At 39.7% G+C, this 23,683-nt stretch overlaps 1 protein-coding gene and 1 long non-coding RNA gene across 2 annotated transcripts; one reads left to right on the top strand and one right to left on the bottom strand.

Moving 5' to 3' along the window:
• Positions 1–1,843: 1,843 nt before the first annotated feature.
• On the top strand, positions 1,844–20,162 carry LOC107139616 (myosin regulatory light chain 12B). The gene is made up of 4 exons (XM_015482524.2): positions 1,844–1,983; positions 14,545–14,743; positions 18,291–18,452; positions 19,666–20,162. The coding sequence occupies exons 2-4, from the start codon at positions 14,560–14,562 to the stop codon at positions 19,836–19,838; spliced, it is 519 nt and encodes a 172-aa protein (XP_015338010.1). The 5' UTR covers positions 1,844–1,983; positions 14,545–14,559; the 3' UTR covers positions 19,839–20,162.
• LOC125617764 lies at positions 18,213–23,454 on the bottom strand. Its single transcript, XR_007348881.1, has 3 exons — positions 23,401–23,454; positions 22,890–23,014; positions 18,213–18,496 (listed from the first exon to the last, which is right to left on the bottom strand). It is a non-coding gene; the product is annotated as an uncharacterized LOC125617764 (long non-coding RNA).
• Between the last annotated feature and the right edge of the window lie 229 nt (positions 23,455–23,683).

The raw sequence follows: 23,683 nt of genomic DNA on the forward strand, positions 1-23,683 counted from the left end.
TAGCAAGGTCTTGTCTTAAAACATTAAAAGGCAGGGGTGGTGGCTAGGGATATAGCTCAGTGGTAAAGCACCCCTGGATTCCATCCCTAGTACCCCCCCCCCCAAAAAAAAACCCTATTGATGAAACCAACCCAGAGGTGGCAGGATCACCATCCACCTGCTTATGATTGTGTTGCCATTTGGACATAATCTTCACACTTAAAATGTATCTAATACAACAGGGACTGAATTTTACATTAAGTTTAAATAGCAACATGTGGTTAGTGATGATTAGGACAGTTTAGAAACTTAAATACAGAGCTCAAAGTTAATGTATAGGCAGGAAGTATACTTCAGTGGTAGAGTTTGAAGCCCTAGGCTTGATCCGTAGCACACAAAGTATAGTCAGGGTGATTTCAGCTATGAGCTTACATTTACCAGGGTAAAGGCTTATGAAGTAGTAATAGACGATATTTGGCTAACAGCCCTTTGTGGGTGTTTTTTTGGGGGGGGGGCGGTGCTGGGGACCCAACCTAGGGCCTTGTTCATGTTGGACAAGTACTCTACCCCTAGGTAATAGATCATACTTGGAAGAGTTCTGTGATAAAGACCTAAGAAGTCAAAATCTGATGAGTGTAAAGACAGTTACTTAAACTATCAAACAAAGGGCAGACTTCAGCTAAGGAAGATTTAAATGTTTAGAACCAGGTGTGACTTACAGCATCAGCATCACCTGGGTGCTGATCAGAAGTGCAAATTATTCTCATCTTCTGGCACTGAATCATAATACTGGATTTTGAGGCTCAAGAAACTTTTAACAGCCTTTCCAGGTTATTTTCCATGCTACTGTTTTAAGAACTACTTGTGTAGAGTGCTGAACACATAGTTCCTACCTTCTAGGATTTAAGATATAGACTTCTAGAATATAAACTCCTTAAGGGAAAAATAATTCAAATTATTCATCTTCCCAGCATCTGGCACCTGTGTAGGCAGTAAGAAGAGTTGAGTAAAAATTGGCTCTTAGGCTGACCATTCTCCATTGTTTTGAAATAGTGCTATTCCTTTAATTATTATCTTGACGATTATAGCCACAAAGAGTATGTAGAACAAAACCTGAATTATGTAGCTTCCTGTTTTCCATTTGTTGACCAAGAGCATTGTATATATGTTTATACGTGTGTGAGTAATAATTTTAATTTAAACAAAACTTTGTTATGTTTAAAAGGAGGAATGAAACAGTTGTGTGGCCTGATAAGACCGTACACCTTATTATTTGACGGTAGGTCCTAGCATGCGCGATTCCCAACACTGCAAAAATTAATAAATAGAATTTAACTAAGAATAATAATATTTTGAAGGTAGGAAAGGAGTAGGGCATAAACGACTTTCCCTGGGCTGGAATGTAGTTAAGGGATTCCAGAGTTAGCAGGAGCGTGCCTCTTGAACCTTCTCATAGTGCATAGAACAGACCCTAAAAATGATCAGAAACTCAAATTGAACTATGGTAACTGTACTTTAATTTGCTAAATCTGTCAACCCTGGGTGGGCCGCTTCCTGCGGGGACCCCAAACTGGGCGGATCAAGGCCCAGGCGGGTCAAATTCCAGAGCAGTGCCCCGGGCCCTGCCCCTCGACCCCGCCCCACGGCCAGGAATGCGGAAGGATGGTGGGGACCGGCCGCGGGAAGGGGGGGGCACGGGGTGGCCGCCCAGCCGCACGGGGGCTTGCCGCGACAGACCTGGACAGGAAGGAAGAGACCACTAGGACCCGGGCTGTGTGCGTGCAGCCCCAGGCCGGGCCGGACCCCCGGCCAGCACTGTCCTGCGCGCCACGCTGACCGCACCCCTCTCTCCCTGTTGGAGCCGCCGCGCCTTCCGGTGCGCCTTCCGCCCCGCCTCCCTAGGCAGGAAGTGCCGGCGCCGCCACTGTCCGACCACAGCCCCGCGCTTGTCGCCGTCGCTCGTCGTCTAGCGCAGGGCATCCCGGATCTGGTACCTGGCGCCGGGTGAGTGGCGCTCGGCCTCGCGCGTGACACCCCTTGGTCTGCATGTGTCCCCTCCGGCTGCGCCCTGCTGCCTGACCGGGTTGCTGCGCGGCCGGGTGGCAGTCGGACCTGTCAGGTTGCCGGGGAAGTGGCTCGGGGCTGGAGGTGAGGGGAGCGGGGTCAGCAGAGAGGCCCTGGTAGCGGCCGGGGCTTGTAAGTCGAGGACCCGGAAAACTCCGAGGCGGATGAAGCTGGGCTGGGGAGACGGCCTTCTGGAAGAGATGGCCGGGTCCCTGGCGCTGAGTGGGCCGGCCCTGCGTCACCTGGATGACTTCACACCTGGTGCCTGCACCTGCCCTCCCGGCCCCGCTGCGGGCCCAAGCAGTGGATTAGGGCCAACAGCGCGTGGGGCTCGGCTCTGTGGCCCACACGGTCCTGTGTGCATTGGGGGATACAGGAGCCCGGCAGTGCCTGGCTCTTGCCTAAGATAAAGTGTTCAGGGAAACTGTTAGCGCACCGGTGCCCGACCACGATCAGCGTAGGCTCCTGTGGAATAATTTCCATGGGAGTTTGAACTCTCGCTGTTTTTGCCTCTTGCAAAGATTTAGTTCATCGGTGTTGATTGAAGAAAAGGACAATTAAAAGAAATCTGGAAAAGCTTCCTTGGAAAGAATCGTGACCTCAATGAAGTCCTTGATTAAGCTCTAGGGGGAACTTAAAATTTCTGGCTAGATCTGTCGTAGGAGATAACAAGAGCAAAAGCTCTACGGGTGGGAGTTCTGTCGTGTGAAAAGGAAACAGTGGGGAGACCAGCCTGAGAAGAGCACCACTCTAGTGAATAACAGCTGGAAATAAGAGTAGGTGGTTGAGGCTGGGCGTGTAGCTCCGTGCTAGAGCATTGTGTGTGAGGGGCTGTGGGTTTAGATCCCCAGCACCACAATAAAATGAGGGTAGTTAGGTAAGTGAAGCCCTTTTATGGATGTCTTGAAAACTTGACAAGAAATAAAAGATTATGTAAGATGCCTTAGGGAATCGTTTGGATTCTTCAAAATGGGAGTAACATGAAGAAAGGGGCACCTTTAGGGGATTGGTTTGACACCTTTTGTTGAAGATAGAGTTGGCCTTTGGTAAGAGAAGAACCACATAGCATTTTAGAATTTAATAGGACTTTCATAGATTATTTCAGTAAAACCCTTTCATTTTATAATTGAGGAAACTGACACCAGAGTTAAGTAATTTGACTATGGTAACTTAAGGAATTCATATGGTGCCACCCCATTTCTCCGTAAACTTCAGGTGCACCCTCCTAGACTTCCTAAGAAGTAAGTGTACAGCTTTTTATTTGTTCAAGCTCTGTTAAATGAAACAACTTGTATGTTGGATGACTCAGTACTCATTTATGCTTTAATGAAACTGAGTTTGGACAAGATGAACTGCTCTACTTCTGAAAAACATTCCCAAGTGAGGGTGGCCAAGGTTAGGAAAGACTCCTAAAGAAGATTTAGAAACCTTAAATGGAACTAGTTTTCCATTCTCCCAAGAATGAAAGACACCAGATAATCTAGGGATGAGTTGCATTAAACTCTATTTGCACATGGGTGGTTCGGTAGTAGAATTCTTACTTCCCACGTTTGTTATACACTATTTGCCAACATCATTGATTAGGATCTTCCTAAATTTACTTGTAGGGGCAAAGGGAACTTCCCTTCTGCTGAAACAAACACTAGGTGAACAGAAGGAAAGGCATACAAAATTTATTTTGTGGAAGACAATAGGAAAATGAGTATTCAATAACTTAATGAGGTTTAGAAGCTTAAATATCCTATTCATAGGGAAGGGAGGGGGGACATAGGCAATTTTAGAGGAAAAGGAAATGATTTTTAGAGGAAATGAATTATCATGAAGAACAGACAGTAATATCCCAGGACAAAGTTCTTCTGGCTCTGGGTGTGGTATCAACTCTAGTCTTCTTTCCACAGAATTTTCTTTGTAAGATGAGATTGTAGGGAGGGCAACTGAGACAACTGCATTCCTTGTTTAAGAACTTTCATAGTGGGATGAGGGAACCTAAGAGACAGCCACTCACTCCCTTTGCTTCTAGAGAGAAATAGAACCAATATGGAGAATGGAAGTCACAAGAGACTTTGAAGCTGCTTCTTCACTTCAAAGTACTTAGCATGTCAAACACCATAATTTGAGGTATCATTTTCTGAGCACCAACACACGTATTAGCTATGTGGAGGCATTACCTCTTACTCTCATGATGGAGAATTTCAGCCGCCTATATGCAGGATATTAGAGGCTAGTGGTACAAGCTTGAAGCAAGATGTCCTGAATGTAGATCCTGACTCTTAAATGCTACCATTTTCGGGCTCTGTGGCAAGTTGTTTATTCCTTTTTAAATCCAATTTTCTCATATGAGAAATAGTGATAATAATAGTACCTCTACCATATATTGTTGTGAGGATTAAATATATTAGTACACGAGAAATGCTTAAACCAGTGCCTGGCACACCTTTAATATTCAATTATTGTTCTATTAATAACGTTCCTGCCAGGTATGGAGCAAGGGGTAGCTTTTAAGTTTTGTTAAGGATCTCTTCAAGAAGAAGACCAGTAGAGTTTCTGCTGACCTTACTTTGGAATTAAGATCCAGGACCTACCTTATAATAAACATGTATATAGTTGTGGTAGTAAGGAAACATGTATTTGCTTAGCTAGTATTTATTGAGCACTTACTATGTGCAAGGTACTCTGCCAGGTACAATCCAAAATGCAAAGGCAAAGGTCCTTAAAAATGTATTGGTGAATTGCATGGCAATGTAACATTCTGAGCAATAAGAATGGTGTCTTAGGTTTGATGCCCAGCATAGAAAGAAAGAAAGAAAAAAAAAAAACCATTGATAAACTTGTTGATAAACTCACTGTTGACAATAAAATAGATCAATCTCTCAAAAATATGTTGAGTGAAAGGAAGTCAGGCATATAAGAATATGCACTGTAATTCTATTATGAGAAGTTCAAAGACAGACCAAACTCATCTGTGGATATACAAATTTGAACAAGGGATCCCTGTGAGAGAGGGTAATTGATTTAAAGGGAACTTTCTGGAATGGTGTTAACATTTGTAACTTAACTGGGTTATGTGGGTATAAACCTTTACAAAAATAGATTAAAAGTGTATTAAGATTTGTAAGTTTCATTTTATATAAATTTCACTGCAATAAAACATAATTTGGGAGGACAGAAAGTTTACTGCCAACTAGGACAATCATAAAACTTAGAAAAAGGAATGACAGTGTTATAATGTATATAGTAAATGTTAGAATATATTAAGGGGAAAGCCTACCTGGTGTTAAGAACAGAAAAGTTGTGAAAATTGAGTTTGGGTCTCTAAAAGAGTTATAATTTATGGACTGACTTTTTTTTTTCTTCTAAATATGCAGCATAAAAGCAATGTTATGTTATTAAGTATACGAGGTTAATTTTGTGAAATATTTAAACTTGATTATATACTAAATTCTCTTTATGATAGCTGTTTTCAGACTGTTGCTCATGTATCTAGTCATTTTATCCCCTTAATTAGAACAAACATTAATTAGTCTGATTATAGTAATGACCATGGGAATCCATGAGAAATTCCCAAGATTCTGATAGACCTTGGTAAAGATGAGATTGAATTAAAAGTGACCTTAAGTTTTAGTTCAAGAACTGCCCTGTGTTTTTCTGTGAATTCCTCCACTCAGGGCCTCGCCTTAGCTTACAAATCAACCTTGCTAAAGAAGACCTGATGAGCATCTTGACCTCTGGGCATCTCAACTACTGTAGATTGGCTAGCACTTGAATTCTTTATCACCTCTTTGCTCTCAAAACCAGCTCCTCTCCTCTTCTCTCCCTAATTACCTCATTTTTTGAGTGGTACCTGTGCACTATCAGTTTTTCAGGCAGTACTTAAGAAAAGCACATTTCAAGGACAGAGCTTTGAAGGAAACTCCAATTAGGAAGCAAAAAACACCAGCAAATCAGCAGGATAGCAACCAGAAGAGGATGATGGTGATGGAAATGCTGAGGAAAGATGACTTGAGATTAAAAGCCCCTACAGGGCTGGGGATATAGATCCAGTGGTAGAGCACCTGCCTGGTTTGCATGAGACCCTGGGTTCAACCCCTAGCACTGCAAAAAAAATTAAAAGAATAAAAAAGAACAGAAGTTGAATAGGAGTTAAAATTTTCTAACCAGAAATAGAAATTTTCCTACCCAGTGCAAACTTGACTGTGGTCCTTTGAGCTTTCTAAAATTCTGTGGCTCTAATTCTGAAATAAAGGCACTGCCCTATTTTAACATTAAAGAGGTCAAGGAAACAGTGGCTTTGTTGGCTTCTGTTGGTATATGAAAGATTATTCCCAAATGTAGCACCTTAAAAAGTAATATGGAGGGGCTGAAGTTATGGCTCAGCAGTAGAGTGCTTGTCTAGCACGGGCAAAGCCCTGGGTTCAATCCTCAGCACACATAGAAATACATAAAATAAAGGTATTGTGTCCAATTACAACTAAAAAATATTTTTTAAAAAGCGATATGGAGTTTTTGAATTCCAGAGCAGCTTAGCTGGGTGGTTCTGGCTCAGGGTCTCTCATGAAGTCACAGTCAGGATAGTGCTGGCTATTGGCAGGAGCCTATAGTTCCCTGCCACATGGGCCTTTCCACAAGAAGGGCCACTAGGCCCTCATGACCTAGTGCTAGCTCCTCCAGATTGAGTGAGCCAAGAAAGAGCAGGGCAGAAGCTGCAATGTCTATGGTGACAAAGTCACACAGCAACCCTTTTCACTATTGGAGGAAACTGCATAAGGGCATGAGAATTGTTGTTGAGTGCCATCTTGAAGCCTGTCCTACTACCTTGGCCAAAGGAGTGTGATCAGATGCTCTCATGGGCCAAGGAGGCAGCGACAACTAATAGCAGCTGGGACAAGGACATGGAAGGAGTAGTGGGGTTGTTTGTTGAATATTCATTATCAACAGGAATTTGGAGGTGCTGGTCAAAATGATTCCTTATCATGCAGTTGTTCAAGATGTCAGAAATTCAGGTTTCTGTGTAAAATGTTCCATTAAAAAAAGTACTGGCAAACTAATTCAGTTTTCTAAAGAGACATGTTAGAGGCTGTCCCTGGGGGTGCTAAACAAACCTTTCTTTTGGTACCGGGGATTGAACTCAGGGGCACTCGACCACTGAGCCACATCCCCAACCTTATTTTGTATTTTATTTAGAGACAGGGTCTCACTGAGTTGCTTAGGGTCTTGCCATTGCTGAAGCTGGCTTTAAACTCTCAATCCTCCTGCCTCAACCTCCTGAACCAGAGAGATTACTGGTGTGTGCAACCATGCCCAGCCCTAAACAAACGTTTCTGCACACTTCATATAGTTTAGTGGCTGCCAATTTATGGTTTATAATCTACCTTTTATTATATTGATGAGTAAGGAAAATAAGACCTGGGATAGCTAAAAGGCCAAAGTTCATAACAACTACAGATGACAGCACTAGAATTAAGAGTCCAGGTCTCCAGAATCTTCATTAAAGCATAACAACCAACATTAAAAATACAGGAATGGGGGCACAGTGGCAAATACCTGTAATCCAAGCTACTTTGGAGGCTGAGGCAGGAGGGTCACAAGTTTGAGACCAGCCTGGGCAACTTAGTGAGCCCCTCTCTCAGAATAAACTAAAAGAAGGGTTGGAGATGTTGCTCAGTGGAAAAGAACTTGCTTAGCATATGCAAAAGAACTTAGCTTAGCATATGGCTTCTGTTGGTATATGAAAGATTACTCCCAAATGTAGCATCTTAAAAAGTGAGCGACATTGTGGCTCAGTGGTAGAGTGCTCGTCTAGCAGGTGCAAAGCCCTGGGTTCAATCCTCAGCACCACATAAAAATACATAAAATAAAGGTATTGTGTCTAACTACAACTAAAAAAAAAAAAAAAAATTGCAATATGGAGGTTTTGAATTCCAGAGCAGCTTAGTTGAGTGGTTCTGGCTCAGGGTCTATCATGAGAGGTTCAGTTCTCAGCACCCCACACATGCACAAGCAAACAAAGGGGAACTAGAAATATAAACAGTCAATTTGGCTTAAGTTTAAGTGGCTCTCAGCCTTCACTGTGCATTGGAGTCACCTGGTGACTAGATTCCTGGGGTCCACTCCTGACATTCAGTTTCATTTAGGCTAGACTAAGCCCCAGATTTATTTGTGTCCCCCCACCCACAAGATTCTAATGTGCAGCCAGCCGCTGGGAAAGATATATTTACTTGCTGTATGGTGACAACTTGCTGACTTAAGATACTTGAAGAAGTTTCAAATGAATGTTAAGGAAGTCATCAGTGGCTGAAAGAATATGCTCTATGAGTATCTTTCCCAGGCTTCCAAGAAAGCCATATAGGCTGGATGAAATTTGCAGATTGCTTATTAATTATTATGGTATTCATGGTTTGATTTGCATATCAGTACTGCAGTTGGCTTTGCAGACCTTTCAGTTACCAACCTCATATATTGATACCACAGTCACCTCTAATACTATATTTCTACTTCCCTGCCCTTGATAAAAATTCTGTGAACATTATATGTATCCTTTCATTCACTCTATGTTACAAATTATAGAAATAAAATTAAAAATGTGAAGAGGAAGCAATAAGTGTTTTTACTGCTGTTGAAAGTAATTCTTTATATTAGTGTTATAATCTATATATTTTTCTCTATAGCTGTGGTTTAGGGTAGGGTTGGGTTGGTTTTTCTTTTTTTTCTTTTTAGTTGTAGGTGGACACAATATCTTTATTTTTATTTATTTATTTTTATGTGGTGCTGAGGATCAAACCCAGAGCCTCACATGTGCTAGGCAAGCGCTCTACCTCTTAGCTATGACCCTAGCTCAGGGTTGGGTTTTTTAAATACAGGTTAAGTATTAGTAATTTGGCCATCCTAGGTAAAGGTTTTCAAAGTCAATCATGACTGATGGAAAATGCTGCTACTTGATTAAACCCAACCATGGCTGTTATATTGCATATTTCCAGGGACGCCATTCACATTTTAGTCACCCACAGTGCAATCCTGCACAGTATTTCTCCAGTGAAGTTTGAATTAATTTGAAAACTCCGTTTGTCTAGGATTTGAATTTAGAGGAGAGTAGCTGCTCAGAAATCAGTGTTGGATTATATTGGTAGTGGTGAAGGTCTTTAAATTTTTTATGTTAAAATAACTGGAAAAAACAGTAGGAAGTAAAAAAACATATAGGTAGAAATAACCTGTAACAATGGAATTTGAATCCTGGCTTTATCATTAGGTGACCCTGGGAAAGTCAATATCTTTGATTTTCAGTTTCTTCATTTGTAAGGCAGGCTTCTTGCACTTAATACACATAATGTGTGCCTTGCATATGAGTCCCTCAATAAATGGTAGTAGCTAAAAGTTAAGTAGACCTTTAATTTCTGCTTTGCTCCTAAGACAATGAAGTGGGACAGGACATTTTGATTTGGAAAAATAGAAAGAACAAAGGTCAATAGAAAGTACTTAAGGTCAGAAACTGCATGGTGCCTTGGAGACATGCCAACAGTTTCATGTAGCTAAAGGAAAAGCACATAGTTAAGAATAAATAGAGATGACTGTGGAAAGGACAGTGCTAGATGGAGTAGGTAAAGGAAGACCCAGGTGTGGCCAGGTGATCCCAACAACTCCAGGCTGAGGCAGGAGGATTACAAGTTCAAGCCCAGCTTCAGCAATTTAGTGAGACCTTAGGCAACTTAAGGAGACCCTTCCTCAAAAAGGGCAGGAGACTCAGAGCTGTGCTCAATAGTAGAGCACCCCTAGGTTCAGTCCCTACTCCTGGTGTGGCAATGGGGGACCCATGTGCCATGCTTTAGAACTTATTCTATATCTTCTATGAGGTGGAGAGGCAAAGAAGATTTCAAAAAGTAGAATGGTGAGGCCTCTGGCTAGAATATGAAGGAGTTGAGGGAAACAGGAAGTAAGGAGGCTGGTTCAGAGGCCATAGAAATATTCTACACAAGAGGTGGTGAGGATCAGGTTTAGGGTGATGGCAAAGAAATGAGGAAGATGAGCAAATCTGAGAAATATTTAAGAGGCAGGACTTGATTCATCAGGGAGAGGGATCTGTGGAGGATGACTCTTGGGTTTCTGGCTTGGTGAGCGGGTGGATGAAGGTGAGTGGGTAGACTGAGAAAACAAAGCTGCAAGAGTTTAGGAGGGGGAAGAGAATGAATTCAGTTTTCAGCATGTTGATTAAGAGGTGTCTGTGGGATATCCAAATGAGGGCCTTTCATAGGCAGTTGGGTGTTTGAGTCTAAAGCTCAAGGTTAAGGTCAGGCCTGGAGGCATAGGCTTGGGAGTCAGGTGTTGTCAGAACAGTGAGTGTTGATGAGATCATCCAAGGAAAGCGGAATGAGAACAACTTTAAGCCATGTACTGCCAGAATGCTGAGCAACATGAATATTTAAGTGAGTGGAGATATAAGTCTAAGAAGAAAATAGAAGAACTGAGACAGAGGGTGTAGAGTACAGCACTTTACATAAAACAGTCTCCCCAGCATAGTGTTCATCTGTCTCCCACATTAGAGTGCAAGGTCTTTAAGGTTGGGCCTCTTGTGCTCTTTTTCCTTCTGGGACAGTTCTATTTTAGTATTACTGAGCATCAGGCCAAAAGCTTCTGAGTCTCAAAGAAAAGAGGGATAAAATAGTGTCAAATACAGCAGAGGGGTCCAAGAAGATTTGGACTAGATTTGGCAATTTGAAAGCAGTTGCAGAGGAAAAGACACAGCCAGATTGTGGTGGATTGGAAAGTGAGTGGGAAGTGAAAAAGTGGTAAAAGCCAAGAGACTTTTCTCAGAAGGCAAGGAGGAAAGAAAGGGTGGCAGTTTCTTGTGGATGAGAGTTCCCTTCAGTTTTATGGTTTTAATATAATTTGCCTCACTTTTTAGCTGGTATTTTAGTGTGTGTGTGTGTGTGTGTGTGTGTGTGTGTGTGTGTTTAGTGTTTGTGGGTACTATGCATATATACAATTTAATGAGGGAAAATTTGTTTTGATGTGATTCTGGGTATTGAACTCAGGGCCTTACACATGATAGGCAGGTGCTCCACTGAGCTACCCTGAAAACTCTTTTAAAAAGAAATTATACATGCCTGTAATCCCAGCAGCCTGGGAGGCTGAGGCAGGAGGATCACAAGTTCAAAGCCAGCCCCAGCGGCTTAGCAAGACTCTGTCCCTAAATAGAAATATAAAAAGGGCTGGGGATGTGGGTCAGTGGTTAAGTGCTCCTGGGTTTCATCCCTGGTACCAAGAAAGTATTTAAAAAAGAAATTATACTACCATTATATTGAGCTCTGTTTGCTCTATACTTTATTTTGATTAGGGCCAGTTGGCAAATTGTTCTTAGTTCTCTTCCATCAACCTTCTTTCTGTTGTCCTTCATTTGAGGATCAGACTTACCTCACCACCTGAGTGCCTTTCTGATCTACAGAGCTGCTTCCCCATTCTTTCTCATAGACATATCCCCTAATAAAATCCTTATGTGTTTAGTCCAATCTTGGCATTGGTTTCTTGGAAAGCTCAAACAAGTGTATTTTTAGGTAGCTATTGAGTTAGTATGATACAATTGACAGATCATTTTTTAAAAATAATTTACTCTTTGGGAAGTTTTTTAAAATGACTAGTACGAAAATGATTTGCTGATAGAACTGCTTGCCTTTAGACTTATGACAATATATCTTGGAGAAATAGAATCATTGAATTTTTAGCATGAAAAAAACAAAAACCCTTAATCTAACAGTTTGGGAATATGCAGAAGATTGAATTGTAGTCAAGTGAGGTTGTGGGTGTAGCTCAGAGGTGGGGCACATGATTAGTCTGTGTGAGGTCTTGATTGAATCCCCAAGACCCTCCCCCCTCAAAACAACAACAACAACAATAAACAACAGTCCATAGTTAAGTGTCTTACTAGTGAACCACATTCTATCTTTGATTTAACCTTAAAATTTAACTAAATTTAAGTAACAAGCTAAGTTATAGGAAAGAAAAGAAAATTAACATTTATTCAGGACAGTATGTGGGGAGGGCAAATAGTTGCAAAGTTGAGAGTAAGACTTCTAAGGCTTACGTACTTCAAAACTACCACTAGGTCAAGTTTCAAAAACACCCTGCCTGTGTTCATATCTATTACAATGGAGAAAGAAAATATATATGTATAGAAAGTCTAAAACCAGAAGTGCTAAAGACTTAGGTCCAAAATCTCCTTGCTCAGCCACTGACCTGGCTTGTTATCTGCTTTCATGTTATGGGGTTGAAGAAATAGAGAATGGTCCCCAAGACTGCCTGCACATCTGACACCAACTGCAAGTTTCCATATCCCCAAGACTTCCCTCAGTTTTAATAATTTGCTAGGAATCACAGGACTTCCTGAAAGGTGTTACACTCACAAATATGGTTTACTAAGTGAAAAGGTATAGATTAAAATCAGTCAAGGGAAGAGTTGTGTGGAACAGATTCTAGAAGGTTTCAAATATAGAGATTCAGTGTCTTCTAGCCAGTCAAGTCATGGAGAGTGCTAACTACCCCCTAGCAACGATATGTGGTAGTATTGACAACCAGGGAAACTTTCCTGATCCTCAATATCCAGTATTTTATTTGGGTTCCATCGTGGACACAGTTAACTGCCTACACGGCTAACCGCAGTCTCCAGCTCCTCTCTAGAGGTCAGGCTGATACTGTATGATCTAAATCTCCCATCATAACCCACACTGTTAGCTTGCCTGGTGTGACCTCAGACTGCAGATGTCAGAGAGGACATTCTAGGAACCTAGATAGAAATTAGCTCCCAGGAGCTAAGGGCAAAGGTCAGACCTCTCTTTGGGCAACATTAAATTCTTTAGTACCAGGAGCCATTTGATTTTTTTTTGGGGGGGGGGGAACCAAACCCGAGGGTGCTTAAACACTGAGCTACATCCTCAGCCCTTTTCTGTATTTTATTTAGAGATGATCTTACTAAATTGTTTAGGGCCTCTAAGTTGCTGAAGCTGGCTTTGAACTCATGATCCTCCTGTCTCAGCCTCCCGAGCCACTGGGATTACAGGTGTGCACCACCCTGTCCTAATGATTTTTTTTTTTTTTAATTTACCAGTACCCAACTCATAGGATAGTTATGAAGATTGGATAAGACATTGGATCAAAAATTACTCAGATGTTTGTGGGTTTTTAGAAGTTAATGACACTAGTAAGGGTGGAGCTGTTATTTGAATTCAGATTTCCTCCTCCAAAACTGATAATATTTTTGTTTTGGTTTGTTTTAGAATCACCTTACATTGTAAGTCACCTTGTTGGTGATATGTTTTGAGAGATATGTAGTTGGGCAGTTTTGTCACTGCAAACATCATAGAATGTACAAAACTAGATGATACAGCCTGTGCACTCAGGCTAAGTAGTATGTTCCATCATATACAGTCATCATTGACTGAAAAGTTGTCATATGTGCATGACTCTATTTATTTACATTCTTTTAAACTATAAATAAAAAATGTCATCTCTTTGACAGTTAAATTAGTGATGGCTTTCAGTAGAGTGTTGGAGGCTAGCACCAAAGCCATTTACAGAGGATCTAGGAGTGTTTGGGAAGATGAGGAGATGGAGACAGTTGAGTATTAATTTGCTGTTCTGAGAGTTTTGTCAAGGGAAAGAGGAAATGCATATCTAGCTAGAAGGAGTGCAATATAGAATAGGGTTTTTTTATATCATATTTTTTAAAGATGAGCGCTTTTTGAACATATACTACATGCTAACTATGTGAGTCTCTTTACATACTTTATCTCATTTAGTTCTTCCCTTGCATTACAGTAGATATCTGTTGGACTCAGTGGTGCATGCCTGTAAACCCAGCAATCTGGGAGGCTAATGCAGGAAAAATCATAAGTTTGAGGCCAGCCTCAGCAAATGGCAAGACCCTCTCTCAAAGTAAAAAATTAAAAAGGGCTGGGGGTATAGCTTATTAGTAAAGCACCCCTGTGTTCAATCTCTAGTACTGGGGGAAAAATAACAACCACGAAAAAAACTGAAGCTCAGAGAAGTTATGTTATCTTGGTAGTAAAATGGAAATAATAATACTGCATTTCTTTGTTGTGAGGATTAAATGGGACAAACTTGTGAGAGGAAGAGGTCATTTTTAGAGCCTTCCTCTGTGGGGCATCCCTAGACCTTCAAAACAGTGGTTGGCATATAATAAGTACTCAGTAAATGCTAGCTATTATTACATATAGCTAAATTAAATTTTAAATTAATTCCAACTTAATAAAAATTGGTCCTGTGAAATTTGGTGGAAAGTACATCAATCATTTCTATTCTGTTTCTTAATTTTTCAAAACTTTGATTTTTTTTCAGCCACTTAATTGTTACATTGAAAATAATGTTTAGATATTACTTAATTCCTGCCCAGTTGAGGTAATAATTCTGTATTAAGGTGTTTTTACTTGTTGACTTTAGATGTAATGTGTTATCTTCTGGCCGTACATCTTATGCATTCTTTTTTGTTTTTAAACCTAGAATTAAACAGCCACCATGTCGAGCAAAAAGGCAAAGACCAAGACCACCAAGAAGCGCCCTCAGCGCGCAACATCCAATGTGTTCGCCATGTTTGACCAATCACAGATTCAGGAATTCAAAGAGGCCTTCAACATGATTGACCAGAACAGAGATGGTTTCATTGACAAGGAAGATCTGCATGATATGCTTGCCTCGCTGGGTAATTTATATTCTTTATATGATATTGTTAAAAAATAATTCCATTCTTTATGAATTTTTTTAAACATGATATACATATTACTCTGTTTCTAAAGACCTCTGGAGAAGTTTCTGGGTATGGGAGGTGCCATATTGGGGTGGGTCAGGCATGAGGGGATAGCTTGACAGGTGTGGGGATCTGGCAGGTAGGCTTATGTTCCCATTAGTTAAATACTTCATGTCTATTAGGCTGAGAGCCAGAATTACAAATAATAAGTATGGCTAATCATAGAGTATAATAAGGTTAATTAAAGTTGAGGACAGGTAAATAAGAATTGATGATTGTGAGTGATAATGGTTTGTCTTGGGGAAGATGGGTAGTATAACAGGGAAAGGAAATACAGGGAAAAAAAAAAGGAAATACAGGGAAGGGGACTTTTGCACACTCTCTCTCTCTATGTGTGTTTGTGTGTGTGTGTGTGTGTACACATATACACACACACACACACACACACACACCACTAAGCCACATCTCCAGCCCTATTTTGTGTTTTATTTAGAGACAAGAGTTTCACTGAGTTGCTTAGCACTTTGCTTTTGCTGAGGCTGGCTTTGAACTTGCAATCCTCCTGCCTCAGCCTCCCTAGCCACTGGGATTACAGGTATGTGCCCCTGTGCTCACCCCACCCCAACTTTTACAACATATATGTATGAGATATTTTTTTTTCTTTCTTTTTTTTTTTTTTTTTTTTTTTGCCAGGTATTGAACTCAGGGGTGCTTAAGCCATATCCCCAGCCCTTTTTTTATTTTTTATTTTGAGACAAGGTCACTAAGTTGCTTAGGACCACACTAAATTGCTGGGGCTGGCCTCGAACTTGCGATCCTCCTACTTAGGTCTCCTGAGTTGCTGGGATGAGACACCACACCCTGCTTATTTATGTTTTTTTATAATGAACGGTTTTTATAATTTATTGTTTTTTAATAATTAAAATATGAAGATAGAAGATTTAATGTGTATATAAACTGCCATTTGTTATTTTGAATTTGTAGGTATTTTTTATTTTTTGTATTATTTTTGTTGCTGTTTGGACTGATTTTTAATAGATGGAAAGAAGTGGAAATCCAACATATTCTGCCTAGAATCAGCAGTGATTTTACAGTTTGAAGTAAAACAGCAAGCAGCAAACAGATGAGTTCTTGATAGGCCGAAGCATGGGGCCAGGGCATGGCTAGAAGTGTAGGTCAGGGGTCCTGCAAAGAGGCTGTGTACTTCTGCTTGCCTGGCTAACCAGAAAGGGCAACTGAAGGGCCAAAGGGCAAAGAAAAAGGTCGGTTTTTTTTCTTTTGGTGTCCACAAAAATGCTTGGCTAGTGTTTGTTTCTCTACCTTTTTTTTTTTTTCCTAACATACTACTTTGAAAATTGTCAAGCTCACAAAAAGTTAATAGCACAGTGAACACCATATATCTTTCTTCTATGTTCCCCAGTTGTGAACATTTTTCAGTATTTTCCTTTATCCAAACTGAGAGTAGATTCAAGATATTGATTTGTTGACTTGCCAGGTAGCTTATATCCCAGGGTCTTTCACATTCAGAGTAGCTAAGTGAGTTTACTTTTTTGGCAAGTCATTACTGAAGAAGGCCACTGAGGAAAAATTGAAGGACTTAGCTTTATTGATTCCAAGGATTGAATACACATGTCCATTCCCCACTCACAGTAAATGCTCCATAAATGTTGGTTGAATGGACAGGTGGTAGTAGATAAGAGTAAGAGGAGACTTTGCATCCTTCTGATTGGGGAAAACCTTTAAATATATGTATTTGCCTTTCAGATCAACAAGTTATATGGGATGTCTTGAATGAGTTCATAGGTGCTTAGCTTAAATAATCCATTTTAAATTCCTTTGTCTTTTTTACCCTAGAGTTTACTTGACACCTATGTGTTGTCCCCACCCCAACACACACACACACACACACACACACACACTGTGCTATAAGAGATAGAGTTTAATCTACAAATAGAAAAGTAGATGTTTTCAACTACTTTCACTTATTCAGTGAATCTTTTTCAGAGGTATGCTAAGTAGGTGTGATGAGGTAAGATTTTAGTACAGTGATATAGATGTCAGCATGGTATTTAAATGTCACCCCAAATTCCCAGGATTTGAAATTTACATGTGGACTATAATTCTAGATTTGGGTATCATTAGTATTTAGTTCATTGTAATTTTGAGATGCTTCCTTAGATACGAATCTCTAACAGATGTTCCTTTTATGTAGAATCATAAAAACTTAATGTTGAAAGGGACCTTTGAGATACCAATTTCAATGAGTTCTTATTTTACAGATGGGAAACAAAGATGCCCATGGCACTGAATGCAGGATCCGGAATACTGGATTTGAATCCCAGCTCTACCACCTCCCTCAGTGTCAGTAGAACTGGGATTCAAACCTAGTATTCTATTTTTTTTCTTTTTTCTTTTCTTTTTTAAATATTTTTTTTTTTAGTTTTCAATGGATACCTTTATTTTATTTATTTATATGTGGTGTAAGAATCGAATCCAGGGCCTCACAAATGCTAGTCAAGTGCTCTACCACTGAGCCCCAGCCCATCTAGACCCTTCATTTAGAGCTGTTTTGCCTGCACTGCAGGGTCTCACAGATATTCTCATCTTGACTGCACATTCCAGGGGATTTTTCCCAACTCCTAGGGGAGGATCCAGAGATCTCTCACCATTATTCTAAAACAGGGAGTATTCTCAGTTGGAACTGAGATGAAGATTTATGAACAATACTAACACAACTGTAGTTCAGCAACATGTGTGAAGAACACTCAAGGATATCTGTTTATTGAACATTGTTCAAAATAAGCTCCCAATTCCAAGCCAACCTAATAGTTTTAACTTAAAAGGCCAACTAATAACTAAAACTTTAGTATTTACATTTACAACTAAAAACATTAATATTTACATATTTTGGATAACTGGTATGGAAATGATTCCTGATGGACCTTTAATATTATCAATATTTAAGATGTAATAATGTGGCATTTCCTGGTTTATTGTTTCAGGTTTTTGTTATTGTTCAGCTTTTAATTAAAAGTAGGGAAAAGAGGAGGCATAAAGTATTAATGAATGAACAACTTTCAGCCTAAGCCCAGAATAGGATTTTTTGGTGGTGGGGTTGTTGTTTTGATTTTTACAGTGCTGGAGATTAAACCCAATGCTTGCTAGGCAAGCACTCTTACACCCTGAGTCTCCAGAATGCATTTTCATAATGATGTATCAAAGATTTTTTTAAGTTGTCAAAGATTATCTTTTTAAAATGTTCTGTTTGTTTCCATTTTGGGCTCTTTTATGTGCAGACCCAACAGAAAGCCTTCTGCATGCTAATAAGCAGGCCATTCTTCCACTAAGCTATATATTCAGCACCTCATAATGTTCTTAATGAACATTAATTGAAAAACTACTTTCAAGTAATGATGATGTAATGTTGGGAAGCATAACAATAGAAAAATGTTTATTGAAATTAGCTCTTTGTCCTCACATGTTCAACTGTGAATTCTTGCAGGGAAGAATCCCACTGATGCCTACCTGGATGCCATGATGAATGAGGCTCCAGGACCCATCAATTTCACCATGTTCCTCACCATGTTTGGTGAGAAGTTAAATGGCACAGATCCCGAAGATGTCATTAGAAATGCTTTTGCTTGCTTTGATGAAGAAGCAACAGGTGAGTGCTTTTTGTTTCTTTACACCTAGTCTCATTTATGGTACCTGAAAATGGGAAAAAAATCAGTAAAATAACATTTTTTAAAAATGAATGAACAGAAACTATTGTTTATAGTAGGACAAAACAATAGAGATGACTAAGAAAGAAGAAAAAAGTTGTGTATTATTAATCTTTGAATTCGACTCTGAGCTTCCTAAAAACCAAAGGGAGAGTTGTGGTCTATTAGCTAGTATTTTTTTAAATAGTGAAAACTACTCTCCAGTATATATTCAATCTCACTAAAAAGCATAGTTAACAGAACAATTAAAGTCTTAGTTTTGTTTTTCTGGCTTTTTCTTAGGATTTTGCTTTGTTTTGTCTGTGTCTTCATTTTAATGCACCTGGGAAAAAATGTAGTTTTTAATGCATAAAAACCTAACTATTCACTTTTCTTCCTCTCATTAACCATCACTGCAGCCCTCCCTCGCTGCTCTTTTCCCCACCTCCACGTGTCAAGTCCTTCCTCACATTTGCTCTTAGCAGCGCACCTATTGTTTTGCGCAGCCACCTGTTTTGTTGTTGTTGTTGTTTGTTTGTTGCTTGGTTGGTTTTTTGTTTTGTTTTTTTACTTTATCTCTAAAATAGAAAGTTGATTTATTTTTAACCTCCAGATAATACTTGCTTAACATTAACTTTATAAACACAATAATCTATTTCTAAGTTTTTTAAATGAGTTAATCTAATTTTTTTTTTTTTTTTTTTAGTGGTGCTGGGGATTGAACCCAGGGCCTTGTGCATATAAGGCAAGCATTCTACCAACTGAGCTATATCCCCAGCCCAAGTTAATCTAATATTAATAAAGAACTCCAAAAGTAATTGGAAAGCAGTGACATGGTTATGTATATAAACTTTAGTTTGCTAATTTATTTTGTTCATGTAAATGATGGATATTCTGAAATATTTTGTAAGATTGACTTGATTTAGAAATGAACCGTTTAAGCCAGGAAGGATAGTGCACAGCTGTAATCCCAGTGTCTCAGGAGTGACTTCAAAGCCAGCCTCAGCAACTTGCAACTTAGTGAGACCTTGTCTCAAAATAAAAAGAGCTGAGGATGTGACCCAGTGGTTACGTACCCCTGGATTCAATCCATGATACCAAAAACAAAACAAAAAGAAATGAACCATTCAAGTGTGATGAAATGTTCATGAGTTCCTTCTTTCTATTGCCTTATAGGCACCATTCAGGAGGATTACCTGAGGGAGCTGCTGACCACCATGGGTGATCGGTTTACAGATGAGGAAGTGGATGAGCTGTACAGAGAAGCCCCTATTGACAAAAAGGGGAATTTCAATTACATCGAGTTCACGCGCATCCTTAAACACGGAGCAAAAGACAAAGATGATTGAAAGAACTATAGCTAAAATCTTCCAATTACATTATCTTTCTCTATTTTATTTCTCAGATACTTTCCCCACCCTCATAAAACCTGTTGCATGCAACTTAGTTTCACAGCTTTGCTTTTTTTTTCTTTGATGTATTTATTCCAGACCTTTTTGCCACTTAGCACTTGTATAATCAGATTGGAAATGGGGATGAGGTTGTAAATTGTGTTGAAAAAGAAATTGCGAATAAAAATCAACAAATGTGAAAGCCCAGGAAAATATATCCGTATTTCTGGTTTTGCTGGATTTTTACATTTTTATATAATAAAAATGCTATTTTGAAATAAAGATTATGCTGACTCAAATGGAATATAATGGCAAGTTAAACAAATGATTGGTAGTTGGGGGTAGTCCTTTTCTCAGGTTTCCAACAATTTAAATCTCATGAAAAAATTGATTTTTTTCATCTATGTGGGACAGTGTTCTTCAGAACTTTTAACTATTTAACATTATTATGCAGTAAAAAACTAGTTATGCCTTTGTTTTAGTCATGGTTTTAATAAATCATCTTTAAGCTATCAAATGATAAATATAGAATATTTCTGGAATAGCATTAAATATTTGAGATTATAAAATGAGGCACAATTCTGAAGAAATGAGTAGTTGTTATTGAAGATTTATTCTGTATGAGCATTGTATATATATGATTTTTACTAAATCCTTCCAATAGTCTTATAAGATAGATTGTCATTAGCCCTGAATTTGGGATGGAAGGGTACTGGGGACTGAACCAAGGCCTCATTCATGCTACCCCTGAGCTGCACCCCCCAGCCTCTATTCCTGTTTCAAGTGGGGAGACTAAGCTCAAAAAAATTGAGTAATTGATCAGAATGACTACTCATAAGTCAACATCGCAGTTCCTCCTAGGCCACCTAATTCCAGAATTCATGGGGCTAGAACCATGGTGCTGACTATATGAAAAGCCCCAAATGCCATTACATTATAATTGTTGTAGACATTGTTGAAATTTAAAAAATAACTTTGGACCAAGCATGTTGTACATTCCTGTAATCCCAGCTACTCTCAAGGCTAAGGCAGGAGGATCACAAGCTCAAGGCCAGTCTGTGTAACCTAGTGAGACCCTCTCTTCAAAAAAAAAAGACTGGAGATGTAGCTTATTAGTGCTCTTGTGTCTAATCCCCAGTACCACAAATAAATAATAAAAATAATCTTGGGGTAACTGATTCCAGAAAATTATGTCTCAGGTAAAAAAAAGAAGACAAAGATTATAAGGGGCCTGAGTGTAGTTTAGAGGTAGAACCCATGCTTGAAATCCGCAAAACCCTGGGTTCAATACCCAGTAAGAAAAATATTTGAAAAAAAAAAGAAATTGTAAGCCATGCTGTTATATGTTTGGTTTGAATATAATTCATGAAGTGAAGGATAGAAAAACAGACTACTATGGGTGCATTTAAAATCCTCAAGGTCAAAGAATGTGAGAAAACTTTAAAAAGGAAAAATCCATTAAAAAAAGCTTGGCAACATTGTTCAACAAGTGTCCTAAAAGTGTATTGGGATTTTCTCTTCTTAAAGTCAATAATTTATTTATTTATTTATTTTGTACTGAGGATTGAACCCAGGGGCATTCTACCACTGAGCTACATCTCCAGTCCTTTTTATTTTTTGAGCCAGGGTCTCACTAAGTTGCCCAAGCTGGATTTGAACTTCCAGTACTGCCTCAGTTTCCTGAGTAGCTGGGATTACAGGTGTGTACCACCATGCCTAGCACATTTATATATTATTTAATATTTGTACTTTATAGCTTGGTGCAGTAGGCAAACCTGTATTCACTTGCTATCATTAATTTGTGTTTACTTTTTATCATCTTTAAAATGAAGGAGCAGGGGGCTGGGGCTGTAGCTCAGTAGTAGAATGTTTGTCTTGAATGTATGAGGTACTAGGTTCGATCCTCAGCACCACACAAAAATAAGAGAATAAAGATATTGTGTCTATCTACAACTAAAAATATTTTTAAAAAATGAGGGAGCAGTTCAACTATGGTGGTTTGGCAGAGTGCTTGCCATTTCAGATGCATTTCCATATTTATTACCTAATCCTTATGGCCCACAAGATATTTCCACTTTAAGTTCAAGAATCTACACCTGATTTCCTTTTCTAATTAGCTTAAAATGGCCATGAAGAATCGAGGTGTGTTTGAGGAAATGTGGAAACACAGTGGGATAATCTTGACCATTTAAACCACCGTTTACCAATCACCTGTACCTGCCAGGCACTGTTGTAAGTTGAGAGCCTGGAAGCAGGTCCCATGAGGCTGCTGCCCTTGTGGGGCTGGAATTCTATAGCAAGAGATGGACAATCAAACATCAGATGAATACGGTGCAGAGAATAACTGAACATGTCTGGCAGAAGGTGGTGAGGAAAGGCCTCCGGAAGTTGAGATCTGAATGACCAGAAGGGGTCCCCTTGTGACCAGTGCAAGGCTATTTACTCACAGGGGACAGCACAGCACTTCCCAAGGCATGGGTGGCAGGAGCCTGGGCAGAGCATTAGGATGTTATGTATTCCAGGGTGGTATTGGCTGCAGACTCCAGGTAGGTAACCACGGGGCTTTAGGTAGGGAAGAAGCATTATGTTTTTAAAACTCAATGTTGCTGCTGTGTATAGAATGGAAGGGCACAGGTAGAAGCAAGAAGACCAATTAGGGGGCTGTCACAGGCATCCTGAAGAGATGAGCACAGCTTGGCCTCAGGGAATGGGGGAGATGACTAAAAAGCCTCTCCTGTCCTACCCATTTTTCTCCCCTCCACCTTTAGGTTGTTATCATTTCTGGCACATTGGTAACTGCATTTATTCTATTGCTCTGCTTAACTGAGGTAGGGAAAGGGTTCAAGATAAAAAAAACAAATACTTAGATGTTTTTACTTGACATTGTTTCATCTATGTTCTATAGTGTTGTGGGACCCAGGACTATTAGGCACCTAGGCCAAGGCCTTCTTCCTCCTCATAGTCCAATAAATAGTATTTCCAATGTTGATTAGAATTCTGTTTTAATACCTTTTTCTTTTTGAGAACCGCAGAGTGGTAACTAGATCATCCATTTCATGGCCATCGCAGCAATAATTGTATATGTGAGTAACCTTGAAAGGTCCAGGTCTGCTGCCACCCACAAGAGCCAATGTCTGGAGAGACAGTAATGGGGTGAGAAAGGGTTTGATTAACAACAAACTGGCAAATTGGGTGTAGGGAAGCTAATACCTTCTCCAGCTTTCCCAGCACCATGGAGAAAAGGTTTACATAGCACCTTCTTTTTAATTGATTTTATTTTTTAAATACATGACAGTGGAATGCATTACAATTCTTATTACACATATAGAGCACAATTTTTCATATCTCTGTATATAAACTATGTTCACACCAATTCATGTCTTCATACATGTACTTTGGATAATGATGTCCATCACATTCCACCATCATTGCTAACCCCCTGCCCCTTCCCTTCCCCTCCCACCCCTCTGCCCTATTTAGAGGCATGCACCCCCTCCCTATCCCATTATGGGTCAGTCACCTTATATCAGAGAAAACATTCGGCATTTGCTTTTGGGTGATTGGCTAACTTCACTTAGCATTATTTTCTCCAAGACCATCCATTTACCTGCAAAAAGAGAATAAAATCATGGCATTTACATAGCACCTTTTGTGAGAATGTTATCTCGATCTTGGGCAGGTGGGCACCAGGTTGGTTTATTAATCTTGAGAAATGATCACTTCTGGAATGTGGGGTGTGAGCATCTTAACTCCCTTGTGAGGTCACCGAGCATCCTGGACCTGGGAATTTAAGAAAACTTGGG

The sequence above is a fragment of the Marmota marmota genome, unplaced genomic scaffold, assembly GCF_001458135.2.
Source record: "Marmota marmota marmota unplaced genomic scaffold, marMar, whole genome shotgun sequence".
NCBI lineage: Eukaryota > Metazoa > Chordata > Mammalia > Rodentia > Sciuridae > Marmota > Marmota marmota.

Coding starts and splice junctions, on each gene's coding strand:
- LOC107139616 (XM_015482524.2), top strand. CDS start 14,560: ATGTCGAGCAAAAAGGCAAAGACCAAGACCACCAAGAAGCGCCCTCAG. Junction 14,744..18,290: donor TGATATGCTTGCCTCGCTGG/GTAATTTATATT, acceptor GAATTCTTGCAG/GGAAGAATCCCACTGATGCC. Junction 18,453..19,665: donor CTTTGATGAAGAAGCAACAG/GTGAGTGCTTTT, acceptor ATTGCCTTATAG/GCACCATTCAGGAGGATTAC.